The sequence below is a fragment of the Apis laboriosa genome, unplaced genomic scaffold (genome assembly GCF_014066325.1).
Source record: "Apis laboriosa isolate Shangri-la unplaced genomic scaffold, ASM1406632v1 scaffold68_cov148, whole genome shotgun sequence".
Classification (NCBI taxonomy): domain Eukaryota; kingdom Metazoa; phylum Arthropoda; class Insecta; order Hymenoptera; family Apidae; genus Apis; species Apis laboriosa.
In genome coordinates this window covers 2,408,213-2,430,519 of record NW_025224135.1, presented here as the reverse complement: position 1 = coordinate 2,430,519, position 22,307 = coordinate 2,408,213, and the positions used below count along the sequence as shown (strand labels likewise).

Genomic DNA, 22,307 nt, shown 5'->3' with positions numbered 1-22,307 from the left:
AGTATGCAACTATGATAAAAATATATAGCGTATTCAATATATACTGAACTTTATCGAAGTAAGTTCTACATAAGTAAGCAGATCTATATTGTATCATCGACGTGGAAATTACATCATTCAAGTTTCAATATTTTCAAATTATATTGAATTTTATATTCTTGTATCATAAAATTATAATTTTATATCGTAAAATTGTATTATTATTAAATTATATTATTTAAAATAATTAATTATAATACAATAAATTTAAAAAAATTATAATCAAAAAATAATATGCCGGCGATGGAGTCTTCTGAATCATTATTAGGTAAAATATTTGTTTTTTTAAATTCTTGAAAATAAAATTTATCATAATTATTATTATTTAATAAAGGAATAAAAAAGTTTTATATTTTTTCTTTAGATGCAATTTATATTTCTCAAAAGAATGGAAACGATGAGACAGGTGATGGTTCTAAAACTAATCCTTTTAAGACAATTTTAAGAGCAATGTGTCATGCAGGGAAAGAACCATTTCCACCAATTTATCAAAATTCTCCTAAGGATGATAAAGAGTATGAATTAGTATCAAAATCTCAATTAAAAAAAATGCATAAAATTTGGGCAAGGAAAGAGTATAAAAATGAAGATAAACAAAAAAAATTATTAGAAGATGAAGAAAAAAGATTGAAAAATTTGGAAGAAGCTAAAACAATTATAATTCAAGAAGATAATACTTTGCCATCTGCAATTTGTATAAAAATTCGAGAAAGTATTAAGTATCGAGATCAACGGATAAAAGTTTTAGGATGGGTACATAGACTTAGACGTCAAGGTATAATATAATTTATATATTATGAATTATATTTATCAAAATTAATTATATAACATTTTTAGGAAGAGCACTTATGTTTATCACTTTGAGAGATGGAACAGGTTTTCTGCAATGTATATTTACTGATATTTTATGTCAAACATATGATGCATTGACCTTGTCTACTGAAGCTTCCATTGAAGTATTTGGAACTCTCAAGATTGTACCAGAGGGAAAAAATGTATTATATCAAATGTATTTGTAATTTTAATAAGAGCTTTTTAATTTTTTTAGCTTTTTAATTCATTTTCTTAGGCTCCAGATGGGCATGAATTGCATATTGATTTTTGGAGATTAATAGGAACATCTCCTCCTGGTGGTGCAGATTCCATTTTAAATGAAGAAGCTCTTCCTGATGTTCAGTTAGATAATAGACATATTATGATTCGTGGTGAAAACGTATGATAATTATGATAATATATAATCTACATATATATAATATATATATATATATATATATATGTAAAGTATATGTAATATATAATAAGCTATATATAAAAAGTATAGTAAACTTTAATTTTTTCTATTTGATTATTATTATGGATAATTTTAATTAAAAAAATGTAAAAATTACAAAAGAAAAAATTGAGATCATGAAGTAACATTAAAATTTATATTATTATGGAATAATAATTTTTATTACATGATATCATATATGATATAACAAATTATAATTTATTTTAGACATCACGTATATTACGTCTACGATCTGTGTTAACTCAAGCATTTAGAGATCATTTCAATGAAAGAGGTTGTTATGAAGTAACTCCACCGACGTTAGTACAAACGCAAGTAGAAGGAGGTTCAACATTATTTAAGTTAGATTACTTTGGGTAAGCAGTATTTGAATTTAAATTGTTCATTTAAAAATATTGTATTCTTAATATAATTTAATTATTATTCAATAATCTAATCATTCATTATAGTGAAGAAGCATTTTTGACTCAAAGCTCACAGCTTTATTTAGAAACTTGTCTTCCGGCAATGGGCGATGTATATTGTATCGCACAATCTTATAGAGCAGAACAATCTAGAACTCGAAGACATCTTGCAGAGTAAATATACAGAATTTGAAGCTTCTTATATTTCTTAGTGATATTTTTATTAAAATATATATTGATATTATTAATATTATAATTATTATATAAATCAAATTTTTATTTTTCAGATATACACATGTGGAAGCAGAATATGCATTTATTACATTTGAAGACTTATTGAATCGATTAGAAGATATGATATGTGATGTCGTTGATCGTGTGCTTAATTCAAATCTTGGTTATCTTATTAAAGAATTAAATCCTGATTTTAAAATACCAAAAAGACCATTTAAAAGAATGGATTACAAAGATGCAATTGAATATCTTCGGGCTAATAATATAACCAAAGATGATGGAACATTTTATGAATTTGGTGAAGTATGTTCAATATTTTTTAAATTTCTTGATTATTATTTCACAATGACGGAGTTAATAATTTTATTCATTAATTTTTTTAATTTATAGGACATTCCAGAAATGCCAGAGAGAAAAATGACCGACACAATAAATGAACCTATAATGTTGTGCAAATTTCCTGTAGAAATTAAATCATTTTATATGCAACGTTGTGCTGATAACAAACGTCTTACAGAATCAGTGGATGTACTTTTACCGAATGTTGGTGAAATAATTGGGGGTTCGATGCGTATATGGAATTATGATGAATTATTGGAAGGCTATTCTAACGCAAATATTGATCCAAAACCATATTATTGGTATAGCGATCAGGTAAATATCAATTTTCATATATGATAAATATATGAATTAATTTTTCATTCAATCTTTTTTTAGCGAAAATATGGAACTTGCCCCCATGGAGGATTCGGATTAGGTCTTGAAAGATTTTTATGTTGGCTTCTTAATAGATATCACATACGCGAAGTATGTCTTTATCCACGATTTTTGGAACGTTGTCGACCTTAAATTACATTATTTATATATTATTTATATCGAAATATAAACATTCATTCTATTATAATAGATAAATTATCTAAGCTTTTAAATTAATTAATTCAATTATAAAAATATTTCATGATTAAAATATATACTTATATACTTTTTGTTTCATTTACTAATCTGTAATTTTATTTTTTATTTATATAAATAGAATACATGAATTCAAGTTATAGTAACACATAAAATGGAGGATAAATAGATTAGTCATAAATCCTTATCCTAAAAAAAATCGAAATAAAATAAAATAAATATCGAAAAAAAATGCCAATATCTGATAAAAAAATAAGTATAAAAATTTAAAAAGAGAGTCAAAAAAGAGAAAATATAAATTAATAAATTAAAAAAAAGAAAATTAAGATAAGTTTTTTTAAAGTTATGATTATAAATTGATATTAAAAATGCAAAACATGTTAAAGAGAATCAAATATAAAGAAACTTATTTTTAATGAAATTATATTTCATAAAATAATCGTTTTGACAATGCTACGTATTTTATATACACAAAAGTTAGTTGTAAATAGTTTATAACTATTTTTTTTTTTTTACTCAATTCTATATTTTTTTCTTTTATATTTTATATCGTATGTACACAAATGATACAATACGATAAATAATAAATGTTCTATTTCATTTATATTTTCATTCATGTCAATTTACACATTTATCGAATAATACATTTAAATATTTCCTTATAAGAAAAAATCTCTAACAAAAATTTTATAATATAAATATCGAATTACGGAACTAATAAATACGGAAACAATTGTATCTTATGAGAGACAATTACATAATACTAGATTGTAAATGTAGAAAGAAGATAATATAAATATGTTTAATACTTATTATTTAATTTTTGCTAATTTTTAACTTTATGTACTTTTATAGTACAGAAATATACATTATGTAAAGGAATAATAATTAATATGATGTCCAAGTTGGAAAATCAAAAAAATATAACATGAGAATTACTTAGACGCGCATAAATATGTTTAATAATATTCGATGAAACATAATACAGATAAAAATATTTAATTCTACTTACAATAAAAGAAACACAATATTTTAATAGTAAATAAATTTACATTTGAACGCGGAAAAAATATTTTCAGTGATTATTTTATCTTCTTAACAATTTGAATATATTCATATTTATAATATGAGTATAATAATTTTTCTTTTTTTTCTTTTTCTATATTGTTATATACTGATATTTAAAGTTTAGTATTTCATTGTATTCAACAATCAATCTCAAACGATTAAGAAAAAGTTAACAAGGAAAATATATAATTGTATATTTGGTAATTATACTAGTAGTAATTGTTTTATAGGCAAATGGGCTTAATGTTAAAATATTTTGCTAACAGAATGTTATTATGTTTTTAAGTTACTTTAGTATAAAGTATGTACGACGCAATCGCGTTCTGGTAACTGACGAACTTTCATAGATCCATCTGCACCACATGAAAATAAACGACCAGCAGAATCGACGTGTAATTGTGTTACACCCTAAGAGAAAATTATTAATATTATTATTTATTATAACATACATTATTGAATTAACTTACTTGTCCAATATTTTTAAAGAAACTAGATCGCGGATGCTCTCCAGGAAAAGAATAAAGCAAAGAATGGACGGTTAAACCCCATATCTGATGGAAAATAATTAATATGAATTATTATATACTAAATATTAACATTTATTATTAATATATGTTATAAATATTTTATATGTTACCTTAATATCACCATCTCCTGCTCCACTCACAAAAAATTCTTCATGTGGATCAAGAGCTAAACATTTGATAGCCGATTCATGAGCCTGAAATCGATGTCGCTGCTGTCGTTGTCGAACATCGAATATATTAATATCACCTTTTTTTCCACCGCTAATTAATAACTGATGTTGAGGTGCAAGTATCAAAGAGCTAGCTCCTTGTTCATGACATGTGAAACCTAATAAATAGAAAGATTAAGGTAAATAAACATCATATACATAATATAAAATTTATAACAATTATCAGTATGTTTCAAAAATATGTAAATAAAATGACTTTAAATTACGCACCTTGAATTAAAGATTTATTTTGTGGAAGTAAAGTATCCCAAAGAGCAACATTACGTCCTTCAGAACCATGACCGGCAGTTGCTATTAAACTGCAAGCACCAAGGAAGACAAAATCGGCCGTCACCTTACTATGACATTGATAATTCTGGTGACAGAAACGGAACAAATTATTTTCATTTAATCTAATTTTTGTAATATATATATCTAAAGATAAAAAACTAATTAAGTTATGATTAAAGATAAAAATTCTTACGAAAAATGGTCGTGCAGTTCCTTCTCTGCAAGCTACTTGAAATAAACTCAAATGTCCATCAGAATCTGCAACACCAAACTTATTTCCGTGCTGTGAGAAACGTACACGTGTTACTTTGGCAAAAGTGCCTGGTGGTCTAGGAGTTGCTACTGCTGTTTGATGTCCCCATTCCCAAAGAGATACTGAACCATCTTGAGAACCAGTCAAGTCTGTTCATTTACACATTAGAGAATTATCATCCAGCTATATCAATAATAATTTAATTGTTTAAAATTTTATTAAAAAAATTTATTTACATATTTGTTTACATATTGAGTACTTATATTCTGTTTGAAATTATTAATTTATTAAAATTTATAGATAATATACTTACATAATGGTAAAAGTGGATGCGAGGAGATTCTTCTTATACCATCGATTTTATGCTTCAGGATCTGTAGAAATAAAATTTTGAATGTTGTTATGCACATAGAGATTATATAATTATTAATGAACAATTATTCACAAACAATACGTATGTTACAAATTTTTTTAGAAAAGAAAAAAAAGAACTAACCTATGTAACTCTATAAATTTTAGCGCACATATATTAGAAAATGAAAAAAAAAAAAATAAATAAATAAATAAATAAATAGAGGGGCGTTCAATGCTAATATATATATGTATAATACGTATACATATGCAAGTTATATGTATAAAACTTAATATTAAATAACTTAGTATTAATTAGTCTGATTCCTGGTTGTATGTTTTATAAACGCATGCTATCAAGTTTTTTAATATTGTTTTCTTTCGTTGCCAATTAGGAAGTTAAAATTTGAGATTAAAATTTGAGACAATAGCTTTTTGGATAGATATATTAACAAATTAACGAAATAAAACGTATTGAGTTACACATAATATTAATAAAATATTCCTTATTTATTCTATACCTTTTTCCCTTTCAATGTGCTTGTTTAAAAAGCGTTCATCTATTGATCTAATCTAGGCTCGATAGGCTCGCTAAATAGGCTCGATACGTATTTGGGTCCACTAGATTTCCAATTATTTTTTTACTGTATAATTTTTGTATAATTTTCTATTTTTAACAAAAAAAGAGAAAAAAATTCTATTCTGCAAAACGAAAGCTAGCAAACCCATTTGAATTCGAAAAAGAATGCTCGATTCTTTTGTTCAAAGTGAATAATTAATTTGAAGGAAAGCATAATAACATAATAATTAGAGGCAACACTCAAGACAATGGCAATCAAAGGGCATTGATTTATCAATGAAATTTTTGTACATTCATTAGACATGCAGTGTTATGAAAAAAAAATTTGAGAATCTGAACATTTTTATCGATCAACTTAACTTATTTACAGTAAATTTACCAATATTATTTTGGTAACATAAAATTAATAAATTAATAATCGACATTATTCTACAGAAGTAAAATTTACTTTTTTTAAAGATGTACAAAATATTAAACTTCAATAAAGTGAAAATCGAATTAAAGTATAGCAGTTATAATATACAGAAAACTTTTTTATTTACTGTAAAATAATTGATAATGATAATGACGATGATTGTGGTGTTGGTGTTGGTGAAGATAGTGATGATGGTATAATGTTCATGGAAATAATGATGATGATAATGATGATGATAATGATGATGATGTAATAATGATGATGATGATGATAATGCTTATAACGACGATCACGGCGATGATAACAACGATGACGATGACGACGAAAATGATAATAACGTAAGGTAAAAATTTAATAGCAACCATAGTAATAATAATAAATATTAATAAAAAAAAAACACGATATTAAAAATATATGAAACATATTAATATATCATATCTATCATATCAATTTGTTTATATAGCACTAAACGGTTGCTCATTCGTAAAATTTAGAAGCGATAATTTCATTAATTTTTAATGATATATTAGATATAATAATACATGTAACGTATCTGAAAATAACTGATTAATTTTTTTTATCACATACATTGAATAAATTATCTTTTTATCAATTGTCATGTAATATTCTAAATTAGAATTTTTGAATTGAAAAAATTGTAGTAAAAAATAAATATACTGTATTTTCGTAACAACATTAAATATTAATTAAATTAATGCTCAATTGTATCATGAAGGAAATTTTTCACATATATGTATAATTTTTACTTTAATTCTATGTTGCTAATTACTTTCTTAGATCTATAAACCATTAATACTTTCGTTAATAATATAAAAGAATTATATTAAAAGAATATTAAAGTCAATATATTATTAATATTTATAATATATATATATATATGCTTAGGATATTACGAAATAGAGCATTAACAATATATATATATATATATACAAAAAATAATAAAGAAAACGAAATAAAATAAAATAAAGTACAAAATAGAATAAAATGAAATAAAAATAAAATAAAATAAAATAAAAAATTAAAAAAAAATAAAAAAAGAGGAAATTGGAATTAAAAATTGGTTCTAAGGATACTAGGATATACAGGCTAGGGTCTGTTAGAAGTTAATCTCACCGGTTGCAATAAGTGTTTGCTCCTATCGGCAACAAATTGACAGAAACGCAGGTCGTGGGAGCCAGGGAAAGCAGGCATCCCCTTCATCTGAGCGAACGAACGAGCCACCAGGTCAGTAACGTCAGTCAGACGCAAACCAAGTTAGATGTTAGGCAAGCATTGAACAAGGAACATTGTTTCCGTCACCAGATGTGCTACTTTGACGCGACCCAATGCGTCGACTACTCGACACTCAACACATGTACGGCCATCAAGACTTTCTTCTTACGATCTCTTATTTTTCTCTTATTATTTTCCTCTAATTAATTTTGAATAATTCAATTTCAAGTTTATATATTTTATTTGTTTTCTATATAATTCTTATTTTAACTTTCAAATTTTTTTCACAATAGATGATTTTTCGTAAGAAATAAGCCTCAAAATAACCGTGCTCGAACCGTGTGTTTTTTTAAAAAAAGTGATTTGTAGTGTGCAAACTTGTTTACATATGCATGCAACAATAACTTCCTTTGAATCTTTTAAAGAATAGGGAATAAGAACTACTTATATGTATACCCATTATAGTTTCGACGCCTAAAATTACAACTTGAATCTATTTGGGTTACACATCTCAAAATTCACACTCGATCAAAATTCAGATCAAATTAATAACTTTGATAATGTTAAAAATGTTAATATTATTTGTCAATAATGTTAAGGATATAAATAATATAATAATATTAAATTTATTCTCCTTTTTATGACAATTTATAATATTATTAGAAAGTATTAACAACATAAATTTATAAGTAAATGAATAGATTAAAATATTTAAACTTAATGTACGTTCATAATTAATAAATAATATAATTGTTAAACACATTTATAAATTTAATCATTGATTTATAAATATAGAAATAAAGAAAATAATGTTAAGAAAAATATAAGTTAATTTTTCTTTAATCCTAAAAATATGCTACATTGAAAATATTAACAATTTGGCAACAAAATAAAAAGAAATGTAAAATTTTATTTTCAATTAGAGATTTGAATTTTCTATTTAATAAATATTATTTAACAAATTGCAAAGCATTTTTATAAGAATCAGATAAATGAAAAAATAAAAAAAATAAAATAAAATAAAAAAATTAAAAGTAAATAAAAAAACAAGTAAATCATATGTTTAATTTTATCAAATTTAATGTTATGCTACTTGTTATTTATATTATATAATTTTTTTAACCCAAATATTCCTGAAATATGTTTTTTTCATTTTTTTCTTATTTTAATAATATATGAATATATACATATGAAAAAAAAAAAAACATTGAATAATAATAGATCAGAAATATCTGGGTTAAATCCAAGGGATATAGCACATGTAAAATGTTTTAGAAGACAAACATATGACTGTACAATGCTAGATATTTAAATATACGAGTTAGATTTTCTATAATTAATTGTAATCTTGAAGGAAACTTACCACACTTGCTCCTCTTCCACTTTGACTCGCGATACCGGATTGAGGTTGAGGACTATTTGTTTGAGGACTTTGAGCGAGTAACGGTCTATCTGCTGCTGTCTATAATAACATGCATATTAAAATTATGTTACATATATTATTATAAAAAAAGAGAAAAAAAAAGCAAATGGTGAAGATGAAGAAGAGAACAAAAATTTTTGCAAGATTATAATAATATTTCATATTATTATGTATGATTTTCATAATCAAAATATATATATATATATATGTTTAATAATTAAACTAACTAACCTGAATAACTAAGAAACTAGTTGGTTGTACTGGTTCTGGTTCTGGTTGTTTATTCAAATTTATAATATCGAATTCACATTCATCTTCTAACCAGGATGGGAGTTCGAGTAATAATGATATATTCATTTCTTGTACTTCTCGAGGAGTTGCCAAGGCCATTAAACCTGGATTTACCTAGATTATTGATGAGTGGTAAGCAATTTTTATTCAATCAAATCATTTCAATAAAATAGAATATAAATATTGATCAAACCTGATTTAGGCAAAAGGCACTAATGCTATCTTGTTCTTTGTGAATAATTCGAACAGGTTCTGGTAAACTGGTAGTTCCGCTATCGCTACCTTTGTCATCTACAGTTCCACGATTCAAATTATCCATTGTTGTTTGATTGTTCTCCAAAATCGACGATAAAGATCTACGTTTGCCGAATACAGCTCGAATAAAAATGTCTTGTACTGGTTCTTGTCGAACTAAATAACACCACAATCGATTAGCAGGAGCCGCTGATGCCAAACGTGTACTAAATATAAAGAATAAAACATTCATAAATTATCATCGTTTCAATTCAAACTGTTGATTCCAATTAGATTTCTAAGTTTCTTGATTTACAATCTTACTTGAAAGGAGTATTGCTTTTTTCAAGTAAAGATCGATATTTATGAATCGCTGGCTTTCCCGGGGTAGGCGTTGGATCTGGTGCACAACCAGGAATGTAATTAATTGGTGGCCCTCTGTTGTCCAATTCTTCACGCAATGTTTCTTGCCATTGTGCTACGACAGCTAACGTTCCATGAATTAGAGGACTGTTCACAGGTAATTCTAATATAAAGAAAAAAAAAAGATAAATTAAATTTTATAATATATAAAATATTTTTTTATAAAATATTTTTATTATAAAATATTTTTCATTGATGATTCTATCAAATATTAAAATAAAATACCTTGCATTTCTATACCAGCAACATTTAAAAACTCCTGAAGTTGTTGTTGCAATATTTTGACTATAGCTAATCTCATGACACACCAACTGTATGAATTTGGATTTATATGTTCAATGTTGTCCTTTGGTTTATTCTTTGGTTTTGAATTGGTGTCGAATACATCTTCCTCGTCTTCAGAAGAATCTAAATCTGACACTGCGGAATCAGAAGAATCGTAATCGATTTCATCTGCATATTCTCTATCTATTTGTGGCTATTAAATAGATAAAAATTTCAATTGTTAAATTAAAATTAATATTGGGAAATAACTATTATTTATATTAAATAACTTACTTTCATTAAAAAGTATGATATCATGCTCATTTGAGGAGAAACAAATTGTTCTCTGTACGTGGGTTTATCTTCTTTCATATTTGGTTGTTGACCAGTAAATTGTCCCAATAATTTCATATTTAATTTTACACGTTGTTTAGTTAACGACGTCATAGTATTCCATACAGTTCCTGCAGTACTTTGTGCTTCATTTGTACTATCACTTCTTTCTATCGCTCCTACTACTCCACTCGTCTAAATTAAATTTAGATTGTACATATATATTTAAAGAGTTAATATTATTTAAAATTATATTTTAATATTTTTGGTTAATTTCGTTTCTATAGAATGTAAAGATTCACGAATTAAAGAAATTTACACAAATGATTAAAAACGTATAAATACAAAATATAATAAAAACATTAATAATATTTGATAAATTATATAGAATTTAATTTATATAAAATACAAATAGTGTAATTTATATAAAATACAAATATATTAATATAGCATAAAAAAGAAAAAAATAAATAAACGGAACTATACCTGACCACTTGTGCTTGCTACACGCAACAATTTTTTGACTCCACCTCCAAATAAACAGGACCAAGTGTTGTTACCAAAATGTTGACCTACGAGTCTATAAAGTATATGACTATCGCAACTCCACAATGCATAAACAAATAAGCTCATATAAGTTGCTACGAAAGCTTCGCAAAGAAGAATATTCAATTTTGGCGTATCCTCATCTTTTTCACGAGCTAACAATGCTCGCAAATTAGTTACACCTGGCCATTTAGAAGGAGATGTAGTAATGCATACACCATCATCCGTTGAATATCTCCGATGAAATCGATTTGATGCTACTAAATGTCCACCGGAAAATGTTTCTATTTCTGCAAATGCTGGAAAACTTTACAAAAGAAAAAAGACAAAAGATAAAATCGATTTTATGATTAAATATAATTTTAAGATTTTCTTATGAATTTTATGATTTATTAAATTTACCTATCTGGCTGTTGATGTTTCGTAACAAAAGTATCAGAATCACAAAGTGATTGATAAATACAAGCACTTAAAGCCACCGCTAAATCTCTCATTATAAATACTTCGCAATAATGTGTATTTCTTGAAGGCATTGGTGGATTACGTAATTCAACCAATGTTTGTAACATATCATGAGCTAGAGACTGCAAAAAAAAATTTAATATCAGATTTATTGAAAAATTTTTTTTGTCTTTAATTTGTCATTATATTATACTAACTTGCAAATGTCTGACAGGATCTGCCACAACAGTTTTATTGCATGCTACACTAGCACTTAGAAGAGGAAGAGTAGTTGGAAATGGAAGAGGGCTGAGTAATTGTTGTTGAGTTTTTTCTTGCTGTAATTCTTGTAATAAAAGAACAAGTTCCATTCTTACAGATGCTAAACCACCACCAGATGCTCCATGCAAAGAGCAGTAGGATAATAATGTTCGTAATAATGTTTCGTTTGCTATAAATACATACAATATGATATGATATAATATATCATATTAGCCATGCATGTGATTTTATTAAAACTAACTTATATTTAAATATAAGGTTTTGATAAAAAAAACTTAAGTTTTGGGAATATATATATATATATATATAAATACATGATGGAATACCTTTTAACCATTTTTTTCTTTTAGCAGCTCGTTGTACCTTAGCTTCGAAATCTAATTTTTCGGCCATCAATATTTCATGTAAAGTTGGCTGTTCACCAGGCTTACATGGTTGTATATCATCCACCATACCCCCTTCGTCTGAAAATATAATTATTTTATCATTTTAAAATATGAAATATGAATTAAATCAATATTATCAAAAATCATGTAATATGTTATCAAAAGTTAATAAGCTTTTTCTTACATTCTGAGACATTGTTTGCATCTCCGTCCGAACTGACGCTATAATTACAAAGCTGTCTAAGAGCATCTACTTCTCGTTCGAGCCATACATATAGTTGGTATCGAAGTTGACCTCCATCTACTTCGAAACCCGTTGCTAACGTTGATAATTCTTCCATTAAAATTTTTAAACATGCTACAAATTTTAATTGTTGTGCCATAATATCTAATTGTCCTGATGATTTAATGAGTTTATCTGAAAAAGTTTGAAATATAAATATCACTAAATCATTCTGTTAAAAATAAATCAAAAAAGTAAATAAATAAATTATATTAGTTACCATCAATAGTTTCTTTTTTATCTAGTTTCATACTTAAAGGCGGACTATCACCGTCATCGTTTTCAATCTCATCATTATCATCCCAATTTAATACTAATTCATCCTCGGTTTGACGTGTCACAGGTTGAGACCAATCAAAATCTAAAGTATTAGAAATAAGTTAGATAAACTTTTTTTTCTTATCTATCTAAATGAGAAAAAAATTATAGAGAATTAAAAAATTTTACCTCCACCATCATTGATTTTTTTTGCATTATCATCCCAACTAATAATTCCAGTATCTATTTGGAAATCTTGTGTTCTCGATTTACTTGGACTATTTAACAGACCTAAAAAATCCATGGTATTCATAAATTTTGGTATTCAAAAAAATTGCAAAAATATGAGTTACATACTAGGAGAATCTTCGCAATTTGTCTCCATCACTTTATTAGGTAACTTAGATAAAACCTCAAGAGCAAGAGCAGGACATCCTGCCTTAAAATGTGCGTGTGCTGTTGTAAAGTACAGTTGTCTTTCCAAAGGTGTAATACTATCTTCTAAAGTTAATTGTTTGTCAGGTTGTGATTTTATATCTGTACCATAACTGAACCCAGATATGACTACTGAATGACCTTTTTTCTTATCTTGAGCAGTAGATGCAATATATTGTCTGATCAGTAATGGATGTGTTCGAAGATAAACATAAAAATTGAAAACATTTGGATTTGCTGAAATAAAAAAATAAATGATAACAATATAAATATAATGAATATTTTTTTAGAAAAAAATTAATATATCAATTATATAATTACTTGAATTTTTTACAAAAAAAGATAAAGAGAAAGAATGAAAATAAAATAAAGAAAAAGAAATAAGTTAGTAGATATATTTTATTACCTGTTGCACCTTCTGGTTTATCAGATTCATCATTATACTGTGGATGTAAAGTTCCAACATTTGTTATCAACAAAGTATTCAGTGATCCTGCATAATCTTTAAGAATCCAAAGAGCCATACTACGTAAAAATGGATCTGGATGAACTTTGTTAATATCTTGATTTTGTCCATCTTTATCACAACCTAAAATTTCTTCATAGAGCAATCTTCTCAAATTCGGAGAATTAGTATCATCATCATAAAGTCTAGCAATAACCATTGCTAATTGTATATCGTTCAATTTATTTAAACATACGTCGATAGCATCTTTGAGTGCATTTGCTAATAAGAAAAATGCTGCAGCATGTTCAAATCTTTGTTTACCAAGCAGAGCAAATGCATTTTTCAAAGCAGCTTTTCTCCAACGATCTTCTGTAAAATTATTTGCAAAGAAAGTTGTCATTCTTTCATCCCGTTTATTTCTAAACAATCCCCAAACGAGATTTTTCTTTTTCATAGCCAAATAATAAAGTGCGGAATCGAGAGGATCTTGTTTTTGTTGATATGCTGCTTTGGCAATTTTTTCAACACATCTTTTCAATATAGTGTTATTTCTAATCCACCAACCTATACCAAGTTCTTTTAAAATGCTCCATTTAGGTTGTCCTTTTGCATAAGAAGGTATTAAACCTAATAATTCTTCTTCAGATTCGGAATGAAACGCCCAAACAAGATTATTCGATGAAATACCTTGTTTTTGAAACTGTGCTCTTTGTGCTAATGGGAGACAACGAATCAAATAATTGTAATGCTTCATGGCCAATAAAAATCGAAGGCCACAATCGTCTAACGAATCAGTTGAGACTGTTTCACCATCAGGAATACCAGTCAAATTTTCTTTCGCAATTGCATTCTTTGCAGCATCTATTGCAAATCTTTCCGCAAAATCTACATTACAAGTGGAAACGGTATCAGCTAAAGCAAGCAAATGCATCTGATCAAGACTTGATAAACCGGGCAAATGAGTATGTGTTAATAATCGTGATAATAATCTTCCTTGTCTTGGTCCGAAATGAGATATTCCTTGTCTTTCCGGCACTGATGAACGCCTATCTTTTTGTCGTGAACAATCATAATCCTCTTCTAACATGTCATCTAGTGACTCACCTTCGTCCAAATTACTATCAAATAATTCATTGTAATCTTGTTTGTCTTCAGTTTTGTGTTGAAGCGGTACATTTGTTTCTTTGTCTGCGATCAATAAAGTCCAAAGAGGCAATGGAGATATTGAAGTTATCTCTGCATAATCTAATGTAAGTTCTTCTGGTATCTGTGTAGTTGAACCTCTTGGTTCTAGAGGTGATGTTGTACCTACGTAACTAACTGACATTGTTCTAGAACGCGACCATCCACCGCCACGTTGTTTCACTAAATTCTCATCATCAGCTCTTAAAGAACAAGAACTTCCTATACATCGGACAAGATGTGCCAATATAGCTTTTACCCATCGAATTTTACCAGAATTTAGCAATTCCATTAATTGTTTTGGATGATATTGGGGTAAAACGGGACAAGCGATTCTCGATGCCTCGAATAAACCATAATCCGGCATGTAGTCAAAACTTAAATTTTCATTTTGTATTCCACGTTTCTTTTTAGCGTCAAGCATTGTTAAATTAATACTGCTAACTCGAGAAAGATGAGGCATGGAAGATACATTTGCTAATCGTCTCTGTGATGTTTCGTGTGCTAACGTTCGCAGATCCTCATCCCGTAAATTTCGACTAGCTTGAAATTCATCCGATTCTTGATGTTGTAAATTTGAATGAAAACAATCTTTTTTCGGATTTGGCTTCCATTGTGAGTAAACATGCATCTCCGAATCCATGCCAACCACTAAAATGCCATCCCTTACCCAAGATATTTGCATCGGCAATGGAGGTAGGCCATCTGCTGTGGTTAACTCAATTTTTCGTAATTTCATCCATCGAATTTCGTCAACGAATTGAGGCTGTGCCAATGATGAAGCTTTCCGTAATATCGGTCGGTTATTGCTTTGTGATTCTTTCATTGCTTTCATATTTGCTTGTGCAAGATCTGAACATACAGGCGTGAAAAGCATAATTTTCGATCCAACGGCAACGGTCAATATATGAGAACCATCTTCTTTGGACACCCAATCTAATTGAACTAAATGTTTTTGCGTAAGTGGACAAGTATTACCATTTTCTATAATCGATTTTCGCAATGATTGAAGCGTGCTGAATGATGGAACAGCCAATAAACCTGCATTTGGTTTCGTACTTTCTCCATTTTCTCCATTTCTCGATGATCTTACATCCTCGTGACTAAGAGTTTGTAAAACTTGAGTAAGTCTCTGTTTCTTTTGTAAAAATTTGCTATCATAAAGATAGCTTAAATCCAAATGCTGATCAACAGGAATTCTCGGTAAATGTATATTCTTTAAATGGATGGTATCTTCTAGAATCCATTCACTTCCACCAGTACTTTCGCATTCATATATAGCAACGCATAGATTTACGTATCGAGAATCGGGATCATTTTTAGTAGGACGTGTAAACGATTTTCCATATTTATACGCACATGCGATACGTCCACTATATGCAGCACTTATATTTAATGGTTGTCCGGTAATGTCAATAGTTGATTCTTGATCTTTTCGTATCATTTCCCATTCGCACCATTCATAATGTAATTTGGTGTTTGATTGAGTTTTTGTCACTTTACATTTCCAAAAGCGTATAGTACTATCGCTACATGCTGTTACAACGATATATGGTGCAAAACAAGCAGGATAAATGGAAGAGCTGCTTAAATGTCCAGCTGCTGGTGCTGCATGTATTACTTCAACACTATCTGGTAATGGTAATTCTTGAGTACATACTTTTGTAGTAGTAATAAGAACATGACTATTTTGAGGTCGCCTTTGCAAAAACATATCCAATTCACTTTGACTGTCACGACGAGATTGACTTGGCCTTCGAGATCTTTTACCTTCCGGATGATTATAACGTCCAGGTGTTCCCTCTTCATCTTCATCTTGTACTAAATGAGAATCCGGAACATACATCATCGATTCTGATAAACCAGTAGTCTCAGGTTGAGAAGCAATCACTAAACGCCACATATGTACTGTTGTACCTTGTTGTGTTCTCTCTAAAACTACTATGTAGAATGGCTCTTCGAAAATTGCAGATTGCTGTAAATCAACCATAGCATCCAAAGTAGATTCCATTAAACCTAAATCATTTATTGATGTATCTATTCCTGTTTGTTTTTCGTCATTTCTATCTCCAGTAATTAGTTGTTCTTGAAATACATGTAAAAATTGTGTATTTTGCCAATCATGTGTAGCATCAGCAATAGCATCCAATTGTATAACGCAACCTGGTCTAGCTGTAGATTGTTGAGATACTATCTTTATCCTATCATGGATTGATTGTCTTACACCATCATCTGATGACATGTCTGTTGAAAGGCTTGCCATAGAATCCATCATTCTACTTCGTCTTTCACTAATTGATACTTCTGCCAATAATGTTCTAGCATCGATAACAGCTTGATATACTCTTAAACATTCGCCATCACTAGCAACGAAACATGCACTTGGAGAATTTGATAAATTACCTAAGGTAGTACTTGGTAAAAGGGTTGGAATCCATGCTACATTACAGAAAGCTGAGATTTCAGGGGAATTAATACGTGCTAATTCGGAAACTCCACCGCTCTTTGATAAAGGTCCAACTGTGTCTACACGCCATAATATTAATTCACTACAGAAACCAGTAGATGAGATATCTTTTAAAGTTGTTTTACAAGAATCTGATTTATTAATAACATTTTCATTTGAATCAGCATTTCGACATTGAGATCCAGATTCTGGTATATTGTGATGCGATGTTGTTACTAATAAAGGCAATACTGGATGACAAGTAATATCGTTCACTCGAAATCGATGTCCTGAAGCTCTTGACGCATGTCCAATACTTAACACTTGTGAAAATTTTGTTTTATCAGCAAATGTTAATTGCCATAAATTTAAGGTTCCATTTGAATGCTTTGACACCATAGATACAATTGGACTTGGGTGAGTCAATAAATCATTAACCGTTTCTTGATTTGTTTTTCCACTTTCTAAATGACCGTCTTTTTCTTTTATGATATTTTGATTTGGATCAGACGAATTTTCAATATTTTTTAAGAGTTCCTGGCCTGCTTTTGATGTTAATGTTGATTGTTCTTCATCTTGTTCAATTAAACTCGGTAATGGTGTCGCAATATCAGTAGTTTCGTTTGATGGTTTTGTGGATGATTTTGCTACTTCTCGTATATTTAATAATGGACCGCCAGTATTGTGCGAATACATTGATACGCTATGACTCATTGTAGAAGCATCGCCAAGAGGAAATGCATTAGGTATTCGTGTAGAAAATGATATTTGTGCTTGTCGAAATGATCCTGGATGATACTCATCTAACCATTCAATATGCCAAATTAAAAAACTTCCATCTATTGGATGGATTGAAAAGAGTAAATCTGGATTATGATGCCAATCGCGCAATAAGGTTTCTATTTTTGTATCTAAAGAATCTGGAGCATGATTTATTGAGGCCGTTACATCTGTCGCAATTGAATTAATGGATGTAGTATTGCTGTAAGAAAAAGAGAAAAAAGAAATTTGGAAGTTTCTCTTGTAAATCAATGAGTTTTGATATAATAATATAATTAAATACATAATACATACATAATAGAAAAAATATTTTTGGATATTTATATAGAATATTATACCTGAGGCTTTGGTGAGAATGTGCACTATGTGGTAAACTATGATGCGATGAAATTGTATGAGTTGTATGATGTTCGTCGCTACTATGATCTTCTTGACTCATCGATCGAATTGTACCACTCGTCTTTTGAATGGGTTGTAATCTTACTCCTTTTTCTATAATTATACGCAATTATTGAATTATTTGATATTTTTGTGAAATGTAAAATATATATTAAATATGGAAAACATACTGGATAAACCTTCTTCTTCAGAATCATGTTCCATATGATCTACATCTTGTTGATGCAATCCTTCTTCTTTTTCTACCACTTTACGAGTAAGTTCTTGTAAAATACTTTCTGCCTGCATTGTAAAATGCATTTCCTTATTGTTTAACCAATGTAAAATAAAATTTGGTTCTCTTTCAGGATCGCCTGTGATTAAGCTTGGTACTAATGGTATATCTATAGTAGAAACAAATATTATTGACATGATTGTTAATCTAATATAATATGATTATATATAATCATCATACCAGTTTCGGCATTAATACTTGCTGCTAAATGAAAATGCATTCCTGGATAGTGACTTGTTCCTTGATAATTATTGTGGAAATCATGAACTGAATATGTTGATGGTAAAGTTGGTAAAGTTGGTGCTGTATGACCTGCTTGATGTTGCTGTTTTGCATGGCGACGGATATGAAAACAAGTCCTACAAAAAGTATATGTCCCATTTTATGAATAAAATATAAATATAACTTTGATATTTCACGCACTTCATATGTTTGAGACGTTGCATGAATCGATGTTTGTGCATGTTATGATGTCTATGTTTTCCATGATGACCATGTCTATCAGAACCTTCAAATTGACTCATATTTGCTAAGCCTTCTACTTCGGGAGGTATAGTTTCTGCCCATACTCGACAAATATTATCTCTACAAGATGTAACCAGCATATTGGAAACAGATCCTCTAGAAGAAAATCAAATCCTGTATTAATTCAACTGCAACAATTAATTAAACAATAATTAGTTAATGTAAATTAATGTAAAAATTTTTTTTACATACTTTGGCATATATTTACTAGTTTTACGCCAAGATAAATGTGTTACTGCACGAGGATGAGCAACATAAACAAAACTATAACTGTCATTACCCATAGATTGAGTGACATTTGTATGATCTATATTTCTTGTAGAAAACACTGAATAATTTTAAATATATTTGTATTAGAATCATTGTTAAGTTAATTTATAAAATTAAAGTATTTTATTTTTGTTACGCATATAAAAATCTTACATTGTTTGTTTTCAAACCATATTTTTACTAATCTATCATTAAATCCAGTTGTTGCGAATAATGTACCATCTGGACTAAAACTCATAAGATGTACTGGTGTAGCTGTACGACATTTCCAAACACAATTCCATGCTCCAGGTTCATTTCCACTATTGGAATCACCAGGGGCTGGACTTTCAGCATCTCCAATTGAAAAAGTAACTGTACCAGCTGAAAAAAAATTGATTTTATTTTATTTATATGATTATATATGTTTATTTAATTTTAAAAAATACAAAATAAATAAATATATCAGATAATTTTTTTCTCTTTTAAATATTGGAATATAAGGAAAATAATATTTTAAGGCTTTTTACTATATTATAGCATGAAGGTGTAACAGCATCAAGCTAGAGTGTTTAGAACATACTGGATTGCAAAAAGCAATTTTTTTTTAAATTATTGTGTATAAAAGAGCAAAGTGATAAATTTTAATTTTAGAATATATATTTAAAATATAATGCTATTTGTTAAATAATTTTGCAAAATCAAAGCTTATGAAAATTAAATTCAAACATTATTTTTCACATCTGTATATACTTTTCCTAAATAACAAAACTCACGGTCTTGTAGAATATTTGAAGTATTTTCTTCATGGCTAGTTATAATACTTTCTTGAGGCCGTAATATACTTATCTTCATCACTATACATAATTTTATTATTGTGATAAAACACAAAAATATATTATATACAATCAATAAATAAAATTAAAAGAATTACTGATTATTACTTTTATTACTGATAATTATTAAATATAAATTAAATATAATTAAAAAGAAAGGCTTACTATGTTCTTCTTGAAATGGGGTTATATTTTGATGCCACAATTGTAAAAGTTCTCCACCAGTTAATAATCTTGTTCCTTCTAAATTCCATGATAATGAACTAATATTTGATTCTGTTGTTAGACTACCAGTTTGAACCCATCTATATTCTAACTGCTATAAGTTATATAAAAAAAATTAGTATATAAAATAATAAAATATATAAGGATAATTATTAAAATTAAATGTGACAAAATAAAAAATACATACATGAGAGCATGTACTATGAATAAGAGGAGTAGGCTCAAAAATGCAAACTTGATTTTCATAAGCTGCAGCTATTTTTCCTGTGTCAGTACTGCAATCCAAACAACTGATTCTTATGTAGTTATGTACAGCTCCAGGTATTATTTGAACTCTTTCGAAATTACTGGCCAAAATTACTATATTACAACCAGCTGCATATGCCTGCAATAATTCATTCTTTTATAGTATTAAAGAAAGTTTATAAATATTTAATAATAATATTGATAATTATATTGCATATAAAATCATTTGTATAAAAATATATAAAATAAATATTAAAAAATATTTGATTTTATATGAAAATAATAAAAATTCTATAATTATATTCATAATCATTAACAATTAAAATTATACAACAAATTAATAATAATTTAATACAAAGTATATTAATTTAATTACATATAAACTTGAAAATTTGAAAATGTTTCACAAATTTTTTAGAATATGAAATATATTGAACGATATGAACATAAAATATAATAAAATATAATAATCACATATGTTAATAAATGGTTAATATCAAAACCGAATCAATAATGAAAAAAGTCAATTAAATCAAAAATTACTTACAGTAAAAGAAATTCCTTCGACAGAACCTACAGCGTAGCACCGATCACCTGCATTGCAAGCTCCACTTAATATTTGATGACAATTCATTTTTTCAATCAAATATTAGATCATCCTTTGTTAAATTGATTTTTTTATTGGATAAATTGATTTTGTTAACTTTGGCTAATCGTTTTCAAGAAATTTTTGTAAGCTACAACGTCAAAATGCTATCCGAAAGTGACATCACACGGCAGTATCTTGCTCGATTAGCAGCCATCTTTAAATGGATTTTCTCAATACGATGCAACACTTAAGTATATTTGTATTTGTGTGTATGTATATGTATGTGTATATATATATATATATATATATGTATGTATATATCATTTGTCATCTGATCATAGAGTACCAATAGAAGAATTTAAAATATTTAATTCTATTAATTTTATATTATTAGATTTCAAATTTTATGCTTGAGTAAGATATTCAACATATAATATATATTTGAATCTTTATTCATTTTCTTCAGATTTTATGTTTATATTTTATATTTATATTTTATATATTTAAAATATTATATATACATATACTTACATATATAAAAATGGAATTACAAAAATAATTTAATAATTTTATACGTACAATTTTTATTTTTTAAATATTTGTAATGTATATATAATTTATATTCATAATAAACATTTTTAATTTTTTTATTTTATTTTAAAATTTAAATATTTTTTTTTTAAATTAGAAATTTACTTATTT

The 22,307-nt window shown here is 27.6% G+C and overlaps 2 protein-coding genes across 5 annotated transcripts; one reads left to right on the top strand and one right to left on the bottom strand.

Moving 5' to 3' along the window:
• The first annotated feature begins 52 nt into the window (after positions 1-52).
• Positions 53-2,874, top strand: LOC122718969 (asparagine--tRNA ligase, cytoplasmic). The gene is made up of 9 exons (XM_043944427.1): positions 53-307; positions 404-814; positions 877-1,034; positions 1,109-1,252; positions 1,538-1,686; positions 1,780-1,908; positions 2,022-2,271; positions 2,359-2,622; positions 2,686-2,874. Exons 1-9 carry the CDS (start codon positions 274-276, stop codon positions 2,815-2,817), a joined length of 1,671 nt encoding a protein of 556 aa, XP_043800362.1. The 5' UTR covers positions 53-273; the 3' UTR covers positions 2,818-2,874.
• A 1,088-nt stretch (positions 2,875-3,962) lies between these two features.
• Positions 3,963-21,779, bottom strand: LOC122718968 (dmX-like protein 2). 4 transcript variants are annotated; one of them, XM_043944423.1, is made up of 32 exons: positions 21,564-21,779; positions 20,958-21,155; positions 20,711-20,864; positions 20,486-20,566; positions 19,884-20,093; positions 19,653-19,788; positions 19,359-19,556; positions 19,116-19,294; positions 18,832-19,044; positions 18,601-18,754; positions 13,813-18,464; positions 13,329-13,643; positions 13,161-13,262; positions 12,934-13,074; positions 12,615-12,848; positions 12,371-12,508; positions 11,981-12,213; positions 11,724-11,905; positions 11,262-11,628; positions 10,737-10,970; positions 10,404-10,656; positions 10,080-10,281; positions 9,715-9,982; positions 9,462-9,635; positions 9,171-9,269; positions 7,709-7,795; positions 5,542-5,602; positions 5,169-5,377; positions 4,916-5,060; positions 4,586-4,803; positions 4,416-4,499; positions 3,963-4,356 (listed from the first exon to the last, which is right to left on the bottom strand). In XM_043944423.1, the coding sequence occupies exons 1-32, from the start codon at positions 21,648-21,650 to the stop codon at positions 4,240-4,242; spliced, it is 10,125 nt and encodes a 3,374-aa protein (XP_043800358.1). In that variant the 5' UTR covers positions 21,651-21,779; the 3' UTR covers positions 3,963-4,239. The 4 variants fall into 4 exon arrangements, with proteins under 4 accessions (XP_043800358.1, XP_043800360.1, XP_043800359.1 ...); XM_043944425.1 differs by lacking the exon at positions 7,709-7,795; XM_043944424.1 differs by lacking the exon at positions 20,486-20,566.
• Between the last annotated feature and the right edge of the window lie 528 nt (positions 21,780-22,307).

Bases quoted from the DNA above. Each gene is read 5' to 3' on its own strand.
- LOC122718969 (XM_043944427.1), top strand. From the start codon at position 274: ATGCCGGCGATGGAGTCTTCTGAATCATTATTAG. The intron at 308-403 runs GTAAAATATTTG...TTTTTTCTTTAG, and splicing joins GTCTTCTGAATCATTATTAG to ATGCAATTTATATTTCTCAA. The intron at 1,687-1,779 runs GTAAGCAGTATT...CATTCATTATAG, and splicing joins TTTAAGTTAGATTACTTTGG to TGAAGAAGCATTTTTGACTC.
- LOC122718968 (XM_043944423.1), bottom strand. From the start codon at position 21,650: ATGAATTGTCATCAAATATTAAGTGGAGCTTGCAATGCAGGTGATCGG. The intron at 18,755-18,831 runs GTATGTTTTCCA...GTATAATTATAG, and splicing joins TGAAGAAGAAGGTTTATCCA to AAAAAGGAGTAAGATTACAA. The intron at 12,509-12,614 runs GTAAGAAAAAGC...TTATATTTTCAG, and splicing joins TGCAAACAATGTCTCAGAAT to ACGAAGGGGGTATGGTGGAT.